The sequence below is a fragment of the Ornithorhynchus anatinus genome, chromosome 5, assembly GCF_004115215.2.
Source record: "Ornithorhynchus anatinus isolate Pmale09 chromosome 5, mOrnAna1.pri.v4, whole genome shotgun sequence".
Taxonomy (NCBI): Eukaryota; Metazoa; Chordata; class Mammalia; order Monotremata; family Ornithorhynchidae; genus Ornithorhynchus; species Ornithorhynchus anatinus.
Genome location: NC_041732.1, coordinates 76,918,249 through 76,936,217, shown reverse-complemented (window position 1 = coordinate 76,936,217; position 17,969 = coordinate 76,918,249). Strand labels below are relative to the sequence as shown.

The 17,969-nt window shown below is 48.8% G+C and overlaps 1 protein-coding gene across 4 annotated transcripts in view; it reads right to left on the bottom strand.

Annotated features, from left to right (window-relative positions):
• Positions 1-17,969, bottom strand: part of MMEL1 (membrane metalloendopeptidase like 1) — a 65,877-nt gene that overhangs the window by 5,582 nt on the left and 42,326 nt on the right. For all 4 annotated transcript variants that reach the window (XM_029066812.2, XM_029066813.2, XM_029066810.2 and 1 more), the window contains 8 exons: positions 16,055-16,183; positions 13,915-14,013; positions 9,972-10,055; positions 8,935-9,038; positions 8,444-8,502; positions 7,721-7,840; positions 5,156-5,289; positions 4,564-4,629 (listed from right to left, as the gene is read on the bottom strand). In XM_029066812.2, the coding sequence (XP_028922645.1) occupies positions 4,564-4,629; positions 5,156-5,289; positions 7,721-7,840; positions 8,444-8,502; positions 8,935-9,038; positions 9,972-10,055; positions 13,915-14,013; positions 16,055-16,183 (795 nt within the window). The remainder of the gene's footprint in view (positions 1-4,563; positions 4,630-5,155; positions 5,290-7,720; positions 7,841-8,443; positions 8,503-8,934; positions 9,039-9,971; positions 10,056-13,914; positions 14,014-16,054; positions 16,184-17,969) is intronic.

The window sequence follows — 17,969 nt, the reverse complement described above, 5'->3', positions numbered from 1 at the left end:
TGTGACCTTAGGCGAGTCACTTCTCTGTGCCTCAATTCCCTCACCTGTAAAATGGGGATTAAGACTGTGAGCCCCACCTGGGACAACTTGATTACCTTGTATCTACCCCAGAGCTTAGAACAGTGCTTGGCACATAGTAAGTGCTTAACAAATACCATAATTATTATATCTCATTCTGCTGTCTGGATCATTTTTCTACAAAAACATTAGGACCATGTATCCCCTCTCCTCAAGAAACTCCAGTGGTTGCCCATCCATCTCCACAACAAACAGAAACTCCTTACCACTGGCTTTAAAGAACTCATTCATCTTGCCCCCTACCTCATCACTCTCCTACTACCATCCAGCTCACACACTTCACTCCTCTAATACTATCCTTTTCCCCACACCTCAATCTCATCTATCTTGCCCCCTTCCTCTCGCCCACATCCTGCTCTTGCCTGAAACGCCCCCCTTGCTCTTATCTATCAGACAATTACTCTCTCCACCTTCAAAGCCTTATTGAAGGCACATCTTCTCCAAGAGACCTTCCCTGATTAAGTCCTCCTTTCATCTTCTCTCTTCTGCATCACCCTGACTTGCTGGCTTTGTTCTTTTCCCCCTCCCAGCCCCACAGCACTTATGTACATGTCTATAATTTATTTATATTAATGTCTCTCTAGCCTGTAAGCTCGTTGTGGTTAGGGAATGTATCTGTTTATTGTTATTTTGTACTCTCCCAAGCACTTAATACACTGCTCTGCACACAGTAAGCACTCAGTAACATGAATGAGTGACTGACTAGGTCACACTGCTTCTGAGATGATAGTAGGGAGGTTGTTCCCTGCAGAGATTGAGGCTAGGCCTTGGAAGGATTTGACACCAATGAACTTTGAGTGGACTCTGATTAGTCCTAGCCCCCAAGGACAAGGGGATACCCATTGGTCTTACACATACCTCAAACTCTGTTAATCCACTTATTTATCTGTTTTTCCTGCAATACTTTATCCACAGCCATAACATTGTTTCTTTTCCAACTATCTATGAATGGATTGTACATGTCAGGCTCCCCCAGTCACTTAGTATGCTCAATCAGTACTATCTATTGATTGAAGTTTGAAGATAATACTTTCAAAATTCGCACAAACACATCTTTCCCCACTTGTTTGCTGTGTGACCTCAGGCAAGTCTGTTAACTTCTCTGTGCCTTAGTTACTTCATCTATAAAATGGGGATTGAGATCGTGAGCCCCAAGTGGGACAGGGACTGTGTCTAAACTGATTATCTTGCAGCAGGCCATAGTGGTTAGAGCAAGGGCCTGGGAGTCAGAAGGTCATGGGTTCTAATCCCAGCTCTGTCACTTGTCTGCTGCGTGACCTGGGGCAAGTCACTTCTCTGGGCCTGAGTTACCTCTTCTGCAAATGACGATGGAAACTATGAGCTCCAAGTGGGGCAGAGACTGTGTTCAACCAGATATGCTCATGTCCACCCAGCACTTAGTACAGTGCGTGGCACATATTAATATGACAATTAATACTATTATCTACCCCAGTACTTAGAACAGCCTGCACATAGTACTTAACAAATATAGTTATGACACTCACCCCTCCCCCCCCCCACACACAATGGGTTAATCTCTTCTTGTGCTGACAGCTGCCAAGCTTCCAGGTGAAGGTTCCCAAGAAACAGATAATAGCCAGGCACGGATGTTACATCCATTATCTGGCATTGTTCTACATTAATGGGCCAATTTTCCGCTTTTAGCACTACTGAGACTAGGAAGACAAGTTAATGTTCCTGTCACTTCCCTCCCATCTGGTATTCTTCTCCAAAATCAGGGGTGGGGGCGGAGGGGTGGGGTCAGGATCAGACCCGGGATTGGAATCACACTTTTTCCAAACTGCTCTGCAAATGAAAACCAATCAGCTGCTCAACTACAACAGCCCTTCCTCTATCCCTTCTTCCTTCCCACCCTCTGCTTGAAAAACAGCCTAGCCTAATGGATGGAGTTCGAGCCTGGGAGTCAGAAGGACCTAGGTTCTAATAATAATAATAATGATTATTATGGTACTTGTTAAGTGCTTACAAGGTGTCAAATACTGCTCTAAACACTGGGGAAGATACAAATTAATCAGGTTGTCCTACATGGGGCTCCCACTCTTAATCCATTTTACAGATGAGGAAATGAGGAAATGAGGTACAGAGAAGTGACTTGCTCGAGGTCACACAGCAGACACTTGGCGGAGCCGGGATTAGAATCCAGGTTCTTCCGACTCACAAGCCTGTGCTCTGTCCAGTAAACCATGCTGCTTCTCTAATCCTGACTCTGTCCCTTGCCTGCAGTGTGATCATAGGCAAGTCACTTCACTTCTCTGTGCCTTAAGGTTCCCTCAATCTATTAAATGGGGATTAAGACTGAGAGCCCTATGCGGGACAGAAAGTGTGTCCAACCTGGCTATCTTGTAACTACTCCAGAGTTTAGTACAGTGACCGGCATAAGTGTTTAACAAATAGCATAAAAAAAGGAAATCCCCACATTCCATACCCAGCAACGTTTCGGTGTGAAGAGTTCAGTGGTTCAGTGGAAAGAGCCTGGGTTTGGGAGTCAGAGGTCATGGGTTCTAATCCTGGCTCCACCACTTGTCAGCTGTATGATTTAGGGCAAGTCACTTAACTTCTCTGGGCCTCAGTTACGTCATCTGTAAAATGGGGATTAAGACTGTGAGCCCCACGTGGGACAGGGACTGTGTCCAACCTGAACTGCTTGTAACCACCCCAGTGCTTAGCACAGTGCCTGGCACTTAACAAATACCATAATAATAATAATAATTATTATTATTCTGTTACCCTATCCTTCTTTGGATCGCAGTGGCTGCGGGCCCTCCAGGAAAGAGCCACCATTGAGTCAAAGGCCCCATTGTCACTGGGCTCTCTCATGAAAGAGGGCTACATTTTCCATTCCCGAGGTCTTATCCACCCTTTACCAAAACATCCTAAATGCAGAGCACTCTACTGGTCGCCTACTTGATGTAGAGCAACTTATTGGGTTCTACCAGGGAGTTGTGCTCTGTCCTGGGTGCCTATTATGAACAGAACACTGAATGCAATTTCCTCGCTCTCCTGTTCCCCCGCCAATCTCACATTACCAACCCACAGTCTTGGATCACCCCCACAGTTCTTTTTTTTCCCCTCCTGTGTGTGAGCTGCAGAGCACTGCTGGTGGAAATCCAGACACCAGGCCGAACTCATCCATCTCCAACTGCTTTAACTCTGGCCTCACCCCAACCTCACAGCATTTATGTCCATAACCTTTACTCTGCTGTTTCTCCTATCCGTAATTTATTTTAATGTCTGTTTCCCCCTGCTGACCACAAGTTCCTTATGGGCAGGAAATGTGTCTACCACCTCTATCACAATGTAGTTTCCCAAGAGCTTTAGTTCAGTGCTCTGCACACAGTCAGTGCTCAATAAATGCCACTGATTGACTAATTGATTGAGAAAATACACTTCAGGTTAGATAGACGGTGTCTGAGTGGGGATGGACAGAATTAGAGTTTAGAGAACTGAGAAGGAGATAGACAGGGCCCATGTAAAAATCACTGCTCCCCAAGTTCTTCAACACCAGGGAGAGGCAACCCCCACTGTACATATATGTAATTTATTTATTTATATTAGTGTCTGTTTCCCCCTCTAGACTGTAAGGTCGTTGTGCACAGGGAGTATGTTTATGTATTGTTGTACCATATTCTCCCAAGTGCTTAGGACAATGCGATGCACACAGTAAGCACTCAATCAATACGATTGAATGAATGAGCAAGGTGTGAGCACAGGGAATCTGTTCCTACAAGAAACTGTGTAGCAGGAAACACTAGCAGGTCCAGAGGGGTTTGGACAGACCCATGGACAAGGGTTGATGCTGGGTCACTGGAGAGAGTCAGGGAGTGATGGATGATCTGTGCTGGGTCATTGGAAGGAGAGTCAGGGAGGAAGAGGGGACAGTCAGAGGTGTTGGATGGTAATAATAAATAAAAATAATAATTGTGGTATTTGTTAAGCGCTTACTATGTGCTAAAAACTGCTTTGAATACTGGGGTGGAATTACAAACAAATTGGGTTGGCCACAGTTCTTGTCCCACATGGGGCTCACAATCTTAATCACCATTTTACAGAAGAAATAACTGAGGCCCAGAGAAGTGAAGTGACTTGCCCAAGGTCACACAGCAGACACATGGAGGAACTGGAATTAGAACCCAGATCCTTCTCACTTTCAGGCCCGTGCTCCATCCACTAGACCATGCCACTTCTCTATGCATGGCCCACCCTTTAGCACAAGGTTGAGTGATCACCAGGGCAACCACTGGGTCTTTTTGCTTCTGGTGTACCCTCCCAAGCAGTTGTACAGTTGTACAGCACTCAGCTCAAAATAAACAGTATATCACGCTGAACACCGTAGGTGCTCAATACAGTCTTCTGCACACAGTAGGTACTCAACAAATACCCTAGATTGATGGATTTAAGGGGATACCAGAACAGGCAGGGGGTCCCAGGGTCTCCCTGCTGAACCACAGGGAGGTTTCCATATACCTTGTAAGCCTGTCGGACGCCTCCATTGTCGGCAATGTTTTCTCCTAGCGTGCTGATCCCGCTGACCTGCGGATAAAAGCAGGTGGGCTTTTGACCACTGGCCCCCAAGCCCCTGATGTCCAAGCTGCTCCACATCCCGTGCTCTACAGCCTTGAATTACCAGTCCTGACCTGCTCCTTGTCCTGAACGCCCCCATCTCCCGACTCCTGGGCTCTGAGCTGCTTCTGACCCCAAGCTCACCCTACTCCCTGGCCCTTTGGCTCTGAGCTGCTCATTCATTCATTCAATCATATTTATTGAGCACTTACTGTGTGCAGAGCACTGTATTAAGCACTTGGAAAGTACAATTCAGCAATAGAGAGACAATCCCAACCCACAACGGGCTTAGAGACTAGAAGGGGGGGAGACAGACATCAAACCTAGTAAGTCTGGTCCCAAGCCCACCAACCCCCTGGCCTTTGGTCCTGAACTGCTCCCCAGTTCCAGCTTCTAGCTCCCAGTCCTGAGCCCTCCCACATCCCATCCCCAACCCCCAGCCCCTGAGCTCCCGGCCCCCAAGCCCGCAGTCAGCGATCCCCTAGGCGGCACTGACGTTCTGCCCGCCGGCCAGGTCCCAGGTGTAGTTCCCGTACTGCTGGACCATGCAGCCCGACTGCTCCTTGAAGTGCTCCGCCGAGAAGCCGCTCCACCAGTCCAGCATGTTCCCGTCCTGGTCGAAGTTTCTGCCTGAGTCACGGCCAAGGGCAGGTTCAGAGGCCGGGCCTCCCATGGCTGACGCCCTCCCTTCTCCCCACCTCCCTCACTCTCCACTCTCCCCTGCAGCAACCTCAATCTGCTGCTCCTGCTCCCGTTCCATTCCCTCCTTCCTCACAATCCACCAGGCCCAGCCCTCCCCTGCAACATTCCAACGGAACCACCTCCTCCAGGGGAGCTTCTTTGATGAGCTTGCCATACTCCAAGTACCTGGGAATTCCTGGATTTGCTTTTGGCCTACAATGAGAGCTCCTCCAGGCCGCAGAGCATGTTTTCCTACTTTACTGTGCCCTCCCATGTGCTTAGTACAGTGACTGGCACGCAGAAGCAGAATAGCTTAGTAGAAGCAGCATTGCCTAGTGGGTAAAGCACAGGCCTGGGAATCAGAAGGACCTGGGCTCTAATCCCGGCTCTGCCACTTGTCTGCTGGGTGACCTTGGACAAGTCATTTCACTTCTCGGAGCCTCAGTTACTTCATCTTTAAAATTGGGATGAAGACAGTGAGCCCCATGAGGGACAGGGACTGTGTCCAACCCGATTTGCATGTATCCACCCCAGAGTTTAGTACAGTGCCTGGCATTTAAACACCACTATAGTAACTATATATAATAACTGTAAGCTCTCAGTCATACTGCTGGTGGTAGTTGGCCCCTCTCCCTCTTAACCATAAAGTTTTGTGTCTATTTTATGTCTCCCCCATTATATTGCAAGTTTCTTGAGGGCCGGAATAACACCTTTTCTTCTTCTGGTCGCTTCCCAGATGCTCAGTATAGTGCTCTACATGCATGTCTGTTTATTGTTGGATTGTACTCTCCCAAGCTCTTGGTTCAGTGCTCTGCACACAGTAAGCACTCAGTAAATAATTGAATGAAAGCCACCCAGTAATAACTGTGCTATTTGTTAAGTTCATTCATTCAATCATATGTACTGAGCACTTACTGTGCATAACATTATACTAAGCGCTTGGGAAAGTACAAAATAACAATAAACCAACACATTCCCTTCCCACAGTGAGCTTACAGTCTAGCCTACAGTCTAATTTCTTCAGACAGTCTAATTTCTACATTACAGTCTAATGTCTACAGACAGACATTAATACAAATTAATTACAGATATGCATATAAGTGCTTTGGGGTTGGGAGGGGGTTGAATAAAAGGAGCAAGTCAGGGCGAAGCAGAAGAGAGTGGCAGATGAGGAAAGGAGGGCTTAGTTAAGGAAGGTCTTGTGGAGGAGACATGCCTTCAGTAAGGATTTGAAGAAGGGGAGAATAATTATCTGTAGGTCTTGAGGAGCGATGGCGTTCCAGGCCAGAAGCAGAATGTGGGCCAGGGGTCATTGGCGAGATAGACAAAATCGAGGCACAGTGAGAAGGTTAGCAATAGAGGAGCAGTGTGTGCGGGCTGGTTATTGTAGGGGAGTAGCAAGGTGAGGTAGGAGGAGGCAAGGTGACTGACTGCTTTGAAGCCAATGGTGAGGAGTATTTTTTTTTTCTTTTGATGTGGAGGTAGATGAGCTACCATTGGAGTTTCTTGAGGAGTGAGGAAATATGGCCTTAGCGTTTCTGTAGAAAAATGATCCGGGCAGCAGAGTGAAGTATGAACTGGAGTGGAAAGAAACAGGAGGCTGAAAGGTCAGCAAGAAGGCTGTTACAGTAATAAAGGTCGGGTAGGACAAGTGATTGTATTAATAATAATAATAATGTTGGTATTTGTTAAGCGCTTACTATGTGCAGGGCACTGTTCTAAGTGCTGGGGTATACAGGGTAATAAGGTTGTCCCACATGAGGCTCACTGTCTTAATCCCCATTTTACAGATGAGGTAACTGAGGCACAGAGAAGTGAAATGACTTGCCCACAGTCACACAGCTGACAAGCGGCAGAGCAGGGATTCGAACCGATGACCTCTGACTCCCAAGCCCGTGCTCCTTCCACTGAGCCACGCTGCTTCCCTAATGTGGTATTAATGTGGTAGCAGTTTGGCTGGAGAGGAAAGGGGGGATTTTAGCAAAGTTGTGAAGGTGGAACCAACAGGATTTAGTGATGGATTGAATATGTGGGATGCATGAGAGAAAGGAATCAAGGATAGTGTCAAGGTTACAGACTTGTGAGGCAGGAAGGGCGGTAATGTCATCTACAGAGATGAGATAGTTAAGGGGATGACAGGTGGGAAGATAAGGAGTTCTATTTTGGACATGTTAAGCTTGGAGTGACTGGGGGACATCCAAGTAGAGATGTCTTGAAGGCAGGAGGAAATAAGAGACTGCAGAGAGTGAGAGAGATCAGGGCTGGAGATGTTAATTTGGGTATCATCTGCCTTCCGAGTTCTCAACTGCCCACTCTCCCTTGGCCCAGGCCAGCTGTCCACCCTCCCCCTCCCCAGACCAACTGCTCACCCACACCTCACCGTTGTCATCGAAGCCGTGCGTGATCTCGTGTCCAATCACCATTCCAATCCCCCCGAAGTTCAGGGCCTGTGGCTGCTGCTTGCTGAAGAAAGGAGGCTGGAGGATCCCGGCCGGAAAGACTGCACAGAGCAGGAGAGTGCTGTGGGAATACTGCCCCGGGAATACCGTTGGCGGAATTCCACCGCCCTCGCTGGGACCAGCAGCCCTCCCCGTGGCGAGGAAGGGAAGGGTGCTTTGGTTTTCAAGCTGCTCACTGCTCAGATACTGCCTACTTCCCCTTCTATCCACCTGCACCATCTTGCCTGCCTGCCTCAGCCAGGAGGCCTTCCCAGGCAACCCCCAGGGAAGCTGCCTCTGGGCCCCTAATCTGGAGTAAGACTCCCTGGAACACCGTTCTGGCCTGAATCTACCCCCACCCTACCCATATTTTCCTAGAAATTTATCAGCCTCTTCAAAGACCAGGCTATTCTGTTGCTCCTGGCTGTTTCCTGAGCTCTACCTGGGATTTTATTGGGAAGGGGGGAACTGAGGCACCCAGGAAGCCCTGCATTGCTCCAGGGTTAAAGCCAGCAGGGCAGTGGTTCTCTGGTCTTCATTCTTTCCCACCAGGAAGAGGTGGGTTTTCCTGCTCTCTGGGCGGGTGGGTTGGGGGGGGCAAGGGGTGCACGAGTAGGCTCGGTGGATCATGGCCCACCAACGCTGCCGGAAGCCAGGACACCCACCGATCTGATTCCGGTTTGGAGAGTAGAAAGCGTTGACCACAGCTGCCCCAATGATCCACCTACACCGTCAAACCCCGTCATCAGTGCAGGCCTCTCTTGGGGCTGGAGGCCGGGTGTCGAGCTCAACCCACGCTGTCCACCGGCGGGGGGTGGGGAGGAGGCGGCCGCAGCATAATCTAGACCCATAGGTTCACCCCTGCCCCACCTCTTCCCGTAGCAGGGGAGTGGCCAGACCTGGGCCCGGACTGGGGGCAGCGAGCACATGCCCCAGGATGGAGACTGGGGTCAAGGAGGACTCAAATCTGGGGCACACAGAGTGGAGAGAGGCAAGCACGTGGAGGGGTCTCTGGAGGGAAATTTGGGAAGGGAGGAGGGACAGCAGCCAGTTGCTAGTGGAAACAGCTCTAGTGGAGGTCTTCCCCATCCCCGGACCCCCTTCCTCCCCCTCTCCCCCCAACTCCCCTGCCCTCCCCCACTGCCCCCACACTCACACATCTCGGTCAACCTGTTCCCGCAGTTTTCTCAGGTTCTTCTGGGCGCTGGCTCTCAGGCTCTCCAGCACATTCTCAAAGAACCTTTGCTCTGTGAAGTTTAACTGGGCCAGAAGGAAAAGTGACTCACTGCCCGGTTACCAGGGAAGAGGTGGGGCCTCTGGGGAGGTCAGAGGAGGCCTGGGAAGCAGTGGGAGAGAGTCTGACAGCCAGGAGAACTCATTCAAGTCCCAGTTCTGTCCCTGCTTGGTTGTGTGACCTCAGGCCAGTCACCTAGCCACCCTGGGCCTCAGTCATTCATCAGTAAAATGGGGCTATAGCCTCTGGCTCTCCTACCCAGAGACGTGGGGAACAGAGATGACAGAGGACGCTCAACACATTCAAATTATTTCATTATGACTATCAATAAATGTAGGCACGAGGCTTGAAAAAAATCTAATCAGCCTCCCATCTTCAGAGGGGATCAGTGTGGAGCCGGAGTAGAAATGTAGTCCAGGTAGCCGAAGCAGGGACAGAGGAATGGCAGGCCATCTGATGGCTTCCAGGCTCTCCCACAACTGGCTCCCTCAGACCTAACTCCCCACTTCTTCCACCCCACCTCAGTTCCTGCTTGATCTTAGCTCCTTCCATGCAAAACCCGTAACTGTCCCTTGCTTTCCCCAACCAATTACAACCAAAAACTCCTCCACACTCAGCACCAACCAATCCTATCTCTCCCATTCTCCAGAGTGGACTAAAAGGTCATCTCCCCCAGAAGGCTTTCCCTGATTGATCCCTCCTTCCTGGTCAGTTACTTTATCTCTTACATGTGAATCAGTTTATTAATTTATCTAATCACTTTCTTCCTTTTTTCTATGGTCTTACTCTTCCCTGACTAATCTCTGGAGTCCACTGGAGAAGCAGCTGAAGCCAAATGTTTGCAGCCTTTGTCCTCTGCCTCTGACCAGGGTGGGGGGACGGGACCAGCCCCTCACCAGCCAGAGACAAATGACCTGTTAGAGCCGGGGCCACAGAGCCCAGAGCCACGGTGTCCTTACATTGGAATACTCCCAGTCCAGCTTGTCGTTGTGGTCTTCCAAAATGTAGTCCGGGTAGCCAATCTGCTCCCTAATGGCCAGGGCCTGCAGAGTACGAAAAACCAGTGTTTTTCCAGGCCCAGAGGAGCAGGTCAGCTGCAGCGGCTCTAAGGTCTCCTGGGGAGCCTTGCTCCTGCCCTTGTCCCTGTCCTTGTCCCTGGTACTCAACGGGTCAAAGAACCCTTCTGGAACGACAGGGGAATGCTCCCTCTGCCTGGGCTGGCTACAGCAGAGAAGTAAGGCTACCACTCTGGAAGGATTTTGGCAGGGAGGGGTAACTGACCTGTTCATTGTAGCCAGAAAGAATCACAACGAACTAAGGCTGACCCCTACATCCCAGTCTAGCTGGGATAGTCCTGAGTCACAAGTGGGTGGCCTTGCCTGGACAGCTTAGCCAGGTCAGTCCTTGATTTTCCCTGAGCCACCCGGGGCCTGGCCCAAAGAGGAGGCCAGAAAGGAATGGGACTGGCCAGAGTGACCTCTCTGACTCCTCACACCCACCGTTCCCCTACCTGGGACTCCAGCGTGGCCCTTAAAATCCACCAGACACATCTCAACATCTTCAAGACTTTCCTGAAACCCCATCTCCTCTTGAAAGTCTTCTCCTGTTCATTCCCAATATCCAAGTTATATCAAATCAGCCACTACCCTTATGTCTTATTCCCATACTTCATGGTTTAGTCCATGTGGATATTAAATTTTGCACCCCACCCATTAGCTATTTCACCCTAATATATTTATCCAACTACCCATTTCATCTTCTTCATCCCACGGCTCCTATTCTTGATAAATCCTTTTATGAGATGATGGTGATCATGATGATAATATTTGTTTACTGCTTACTGTAGTCAATAATTGTGGTAATAATAATAATATTTGTTAATAATAATCATGGTATTTATTAAGTGCTTACTATGTGCCAAGCACTGTTCTAAGCGCTGGGGTAGATACAAGGTTATCAGGTTGTCCCAACAGGGGCTCACACTTTTAATCCCCATTTTACAGATGAGGTAACTGAGGCACAGAGAAGTTAAGTGACTTGCCCAAGGTCACACAGCAGGCAAGTGGCAGAGCTGGGGTTACAATCCATGTCCTCTGACTCCCAAGCCTGTGCTCTTTGCACTAAGCTATGTGCCAGGCACTATACTGAGTGTTGGGGTGGGCACAAGCAAATGGGGTTAGACACAGTCCCTGTCCCACGTGAGGCTCACAGTCTCATTCCCAATTTTACAGATAAGGTAACCGAGGCCCAGAGAAGTAAAGTGATTTGCCCAAGGACACTCAGCAGATAGGCGGCAGAGCCGGGATTACAACCCATGAATTTCTGACTCCCAGGCCCGTGCTCTATCCACTAGGCCATGCTACTTCTCAAACCTCATCTGTAAAATGGGGATATGAAAACTGTGATCCTTACGTGGGACAACCTGATTACCCTCTATCTACCCCAGTGCTTAGAACAGTGCTCTGCACATAGTAGGTGCTTAACAAATGCCAACATTATTATTATTAATATTATTAATAAATGTTTACAATGTGCCAGGCACTGTAATAACAATAATAATAATGTTGGTATTTGTTAAGCGCTTACTATGTGCCGAGCACTGTTCTAAGTGCTGGGGTAGACATAGAGGAATTAGGTTGTCCCATGTGGGGCTCACAGTCTTAATCCCCATTTTACAGATGAGGGAACTGAGGCACAGAGAAGTTAAGTGACTTGCCCACAGTCACACAGCCGACAAGTGGCAGAGCTGGGATTCGAACTCATGAGCCCTGACTCCAAAGCCCGTGCTCTTTCCACTGAGCCACTCTGCTTCTCTAAGCAATGGGGTAAATACAAAGGTAGAACTGCTCCCTGTCCCATAAAGGGCTCACAGTCATAATCCCCATTTTACAGATGAGGGAACTGAGGCACAGAGTGATTTGCCCAAGATCTCACAGTGGACAAGTGGCAGAGCTGAGATTAGAACCTAGGTCCCTCCAACTCCCTGTGCTCTATCCACATCAAATTGGATACAATCCCTGCTCCACATGAAGCTCACAGTCTAAGGAGAGGAAAAACATGCAACGAATCCTTATTTTACAGATGTGGTAAGTGAGGCACAGAGAAGTTAAGTGACTTGCACAAGCAGGCCCATGGCAGAGTCAGGATTAGAAACCAGGCTCTTTAACTCCCAGGCCAGAGGTCTCTCTCATAGGTCATGCTGCTTCTCATAGGTCTTTATATCTGGCTGGCTTCTCCGTTATTATTATTATTATGGCAATTGTTAAGAGTTTACTATGTGCCAAGCACTGATCTAAGTACTGGGGAGATACAAGGTAATCAGGTGGGACAAAATCCCTGTCCCACATGGGGCTCACATTCTTAATCCCCATTTTACAGATGAGGTAACAGGCCCAGAAATTAAATGACTTGCTGAAGGTCACCCAGCAGGCATACAGCAGAGCCAGTATTAGAACCCAGGTCCCTCGGACTCGTAGGCCTGTACTCTATCCACTAGGAAATGCGGTTTCTCTAGACTGCAAACTATCAGGGGGCAGGGACTGTAGCCTCTCCCATGTGCTTAGGACAGTACCATGCACGTGGCCAGTGCTTAGTGGACACCAGGGATGGTGATGATTGATGGGGAGAGGTAGGGAGGTCTCTCTGCCCTCATCCATTCTGAGTTGAAGCCAGCAGCTGTCCCGCAGCAGCATGGAGCAGTGGAAAGAGCACGGGCTTTGGAGTCAGGGCTCATGAGTTCGAATCCCAGCTCTGCCACCTGTCAGCTGTGTGACTGTGGGCAAGTCACTTAACTTCTCTGTGCCTCAGTTCCCTCATCTGTAAAATGGGGATTAAGACTGTGAGCCCCACGTGGGACAACCTGATTCCCCTGTGTCTACCCCAGCGCTTAGAACAGTGCTCTGCACATAGTAAGCGCTTAACAAATACCAACATTATTATTATTATCACAGCTTCAAACCTAACCTAAAAGGGCCTGTTCCCCTCAGGATCTGAAAGCCAAGGGTCCTGAGGGGAAGAAGGTGACCCAGAGGGCATTAGACTCCAGAGTTCAGGACTAAAAACCCAAGCAAAGCCAAGGACACCGCCCCCCCACCTAACATGGTGCTACCTCTGCTGCCCATTGCTGCCAGGCTGCTAGCCTGTGGGTCCCCTCTAGACTGTAAGCTCATTGTAGGCAGAGAATGTCGTTTATTGTCATATTGCACTCTTCCAAGTGCTTAATACAGTGCTCCGCATACAGTGGTTGCCTATCAAACTCCATATCAAGCAAAAACTCCTCACTATTGGCTTCAAATCTCTCTATCCCCTTGCTCCCTCCTACCTCACTTTCCTTCTCTCCTTCTACAGCCCAGCCCACACACTCCGCTCCTCTGGTGCCACTAACCTCTTCACTGTGCCTCGTTCTCGCCTGTCCCTCCATCGACCCCTGGCCCACGTCCTACTTTTGGCCTGGAATGCCCTCCCTCCTCATATCTGCCAAACTAGCACACCTCCCCACTTCAAAGCCCTGCTAAAAGCTCACTTTCTCCAGGAGGCCTTCCAGGACTAAGCTCCCCTTTTCCTCTGCTCCCCCCCACCAACGCCCCCACTTCCTCCCTCTGGTCTACCCCCTGCCACGCCCCACAGGATTTGTGTGTGTATATATGTACCTATTTAAAATTTGATTTTATTAGCGATGTGCATATATCTATAATTCTATGTATTTAAATGGATGCTATTGATGCCTGTTTGTTTTGATGTCTTTCTCCCCCTTCTAGACTGTGAGCCCGTTATGGGCAGGGATTGGGTCTACATGTTGCTGAATTGTATTATCCAAGCACTTAGTATAGTGCTCTGCATGCAGTAAGTTCTCAATAAATACGACTGAATGAAGTGTTCAATAAATATGATTGAATGAATGACCTTCTCCTGGGCCTTCTTCTTGGACTTTTCGTCCATCCACTGAAGCTCCTCCAGGGTCTCGATGAACACCTCACGGATTTTGTCGATGAGGTCTTTGACCTGGAAGCAGGTTGTGGGGGTGGGGGGAAGGCATTGCAGTGTGAGACGAGACAGGGAAAGCAGAAAGCGGAGGCAGGGGGTCTCTGGGAAGGTGGGGGTTGCTTGCTGAGGCCAGCGATGGGGCTTTGGGAGATGGAAAGCTGCCTGTTGGCTTCCTGGCTTTCTAGCAGCTGGCTCCCTCAGCCCTATCTTCCCCCTTCTCCCATCCCATCCCAGAACTTGCCTGAGTTTAGCTCCTTCCATGCAAAACTCACGGTCCCTTGCTTTCCCCACTTGTTCCAATCAGTCAATCCCATCTTTCCCTATCGGGAACTCCCTCCCCACTCAGCACCACCCAACCTTATCTCTCCAGTTCTCCAGAGCGGCCTAAAAGACCACCTCTCCCAGGAGGCCTTCCCAGATTGATCTCCCCTTTCTGGATCAGTTACCTTACCTCTTATGTGTGAATCAGTTTAATAATTTATCGAATTGCTTGCTTCCTTTTATCTATGTTCTTACTCTTCCCCGATTAATTGCTCATTTCTCCACCCTATCTCCACCCCCCAAGCACTTGAACCTGGAATATGACTCTGTTATATTCTCCCAAACATTTAATCCAGAGCTCTGCACACAGTAAAGGCTCAACAAATACCACTGATTGACGGAATGATTGATAGATAAGCTTTTTAAGGGGAGGGATCATGACTACTTCCTCTACTGTACTCTCCTAAGAGCTTAGTACAGTTGTCTGCCCAGAGTAACTGCTCAGTAAATACAACTGTTGATGATTAGGGTAGTTGTTAAGTGCTTACTATGTGCCAGACACTTGACAGATTACTTGCATTTTCAACAGTTAAATTGTTCAATCTATGGTATTTATTGAAGGCTTGCTGTGTGCAGAGCACTGTACTAATTGTCTGTTGAATGCTTAGAGGGCAAGGAGTGTGCTTTTTACTTCTCTTGCTTGATCAGAGGTCTAGTTCAGGGCTCTACATATAGTTTCCACCCAATATTATTATTATTACATTTGTTAAGTGCTTACTATGTGTCAGACACTGGTGTAAGTGCTGGGGTAGATATGAGTTTATCAGGTTACACAGCCCCTATCTCACATGAGGCTCACCAACTTAAGTAAGAAGGGAGTAGGATTTAATTTCCATTTACAGTTGAGGAAGCTGAGGCACAGAGAAGTTAAGTTACTTGCCCAAAGTCACACAGCAAGCGTGTCTTCTGATTCCCAGGCCCAAGCTCTTTCCACTAGGCAGCGTGGCTTAGTGGCAAGAGCAAGAGCTTGGGAGTCAGAGGTCATGAGTTCTAATTCTGGCGCCGCCACATCAGCTGTGTGACTTTGGGCAAGTCACTTAACTTCTCTGTGCTTCAGTTACCTCATCTGTAAAATGGGGATTAAGACTGTGAGCCCCACATGGGATAACCCAATTACCTTGTATCTACCTCAGTGCTTAGATCTTGCTCAGTGCTTGCTCAGTGCTTGCTCAGTGCTTGGCTAAGTACTAAGTCACTTAGTAAGTTCTTAAATACTATCATTATTATTATTATTATTACTTCATTCAGTGCTTTGTAGGCAGTAGGCACTTATATGGGGCTCTGCAGCCAGGAGGTACCCAGTACAGTGCTCTGCGCCTAGTAGGACCTCAATAAATGCTGCTGCCTATGGTGGTAACGATGGTGGTCTCCAGCTTCTGGGGACCACTGCCTCACGAGACAAGTCAATAAACTACATAAGGCATCTGGAATTGATTTTAATTTCTCAGATCTGGGGCACACACTAGCCTCTTTCCCTACTGCCACCTGCCCCACCCAAGCCCCCAGACCCTCTCAGCAGCAATGCTGGCTAGAACTGTATGTCCTTGAGGTGATGGGGAACAAGGAGCCAGGTTGGGTGGGGGTCCAGCCAAAGGGGGAAGGGGTGATTTTCTTCTCCAACCACTCCTCCCTATGGCCAAGTGGGTTCCAGGGGGCCCCTAGGGCCCCCTGGATGTTGATGGGGTGGGGTGGGGGGACAGGGTTGGAATAAGGGGGCTGGAGTCAGAGAATCACCTACCATCTTCTTGCTCTCCCCAGCAAAGGCCTCCTTGACGTAGAGGGCACCGACCGCATTCTCCATGTTGCTGTTGACGAAGCTCACGCACTCTCTCCACCGAGCTTCCTCCACCGTGGTTCCATACAGGGCCTGCGGGTGGGTGCCAGGCTGGGACCTGCCTTCAGGCCTCTCTGTGAGGCCCGGACTTCCCCAGCCCAAGCTCCAGGCATCTTCTCCAGGAGGGTTGGTTCTGTCTCCCTCTCCAGATCCCTGCCCACTGGCTGCTCAGCTTCCATTTAACCCACATATTCGGTCTGTCACCAAATCCTGGCATTTCTACTTTCGTGGCATCGCTAAAATCCACCCATTTTTCCATCTAAACTGCTACCATGCTGACCCAACCACTTATCGGAGAAGCAGCGTGGCTCAGTGGAAAGAGCACGGGCTTTGGAGTCAGGGCTCATGAGTTCGAATCCCAGCTCTGCCACTTGTCGGCTGTGTGACTGTGGGCAAGTCACTTAACTTCTCTGTGCCTCAGTTCCCTCATCTGTAAAATGGGGATTAAGACTGTGAGCCCCACGTGGGACAACCTGATTCCCCTGTGTCTACCCCAGCGCTTAGAACAGTGCTCGGCACATAGTAAGCGCTTAACAAATACCAACATTATTATTATCAGATTCATTCTTGATTACTATATCTGCCTCTTAGCTGACCTCCCTGCCTCTCGTCTCTCCCCATTTTAGTCCATACTTCACTCTACTGCACGAATCATTTATCAAAAAAACCAAAACAAAACCATCAGCCCATGTCTCCTCACTCATCAAGAACCTATAGGGGCTGCCCATCCACCTTCGCAAACAAACTCCTTACCATTGACTTTAAAGCACTGGATCACCTTGCCCCATCCTATCTTACCTCATGGATCTCCTACTGCAACCCAGCCTTTATACTTTATTCCTTTAACACTGATCTGCACTCTGTGTCTTGATTGCTGACCACCCTTTGCCAATATCCTCCATCTGTTCTGGAACTTCCTCCTCTTTTATATCCAATATATCGCCACTCTCCCTGTCCTCAAGGGAGAAGTGGCATGGCTTAGTGGAAAGAGCATGGGCCTGGGAGTTGGAGGACCTGGGTTCTAATGCCAACTCTGACACACGTCTGTAGTGTGACTTTGGACAAATCACTTAACTTCTCTGTGCCCCATTTACTGCATCTGTAAAATGGCGATTAACTCCTATTCACTCTTCCTTAGACTGTGAGCCCCATGTGGGGTAGGAACCCTGATTAACTTCTATCTATAACCCAGCACTTAATGTAGTGTGTGGCATATAATAAACACTTAAAGTATTACTATAGTCATTATTATTCAAAGCCATCCTTAAGTCATATCACCTTCAAGAGTTCTTCCCTGCCTTAGCTCTAATTTCCCCTTCTCCTTCTCTCTTTTGTGTCACTTTTGTTCTTGATTTGTATTCTTTGAGCACTTGATAGTCACCTCACCTTGAGCTCCACAGCCCTTCCAAACATAGCCTTTTCTTCTAACTGTAATTCACTGCAGCATCTGTATTCCCCTCTAGACTGTAAGCTTCTTAAGGTCAGGGATTGTTTCTACCAACTCTAAACTACTCTCCCAAGTGTTTAATACATTGCTCTGTACTCAGTCAATAAATACCATTGACTGATGGATTGTTCCACTATGCTACTTCTCAGTCCAGCCTAGGAGGGGGGCTGCCCTCAACCTCAAGACACAAGTCATCTCATGGCTAGGCGACTGCATCAGCCTCCTCACTGTCCTCCCTGTCTCCAGCCTCTCCCCCTTCAGTCCAAACTCCACAAGGTTGTTGCCTGGATCATCTCCCAAAACATCACTCAATATACTTCTGTCCGCTCTTTAGACTCCACTGACATCTGCTCGCATCAGGCCTTCTGCAGT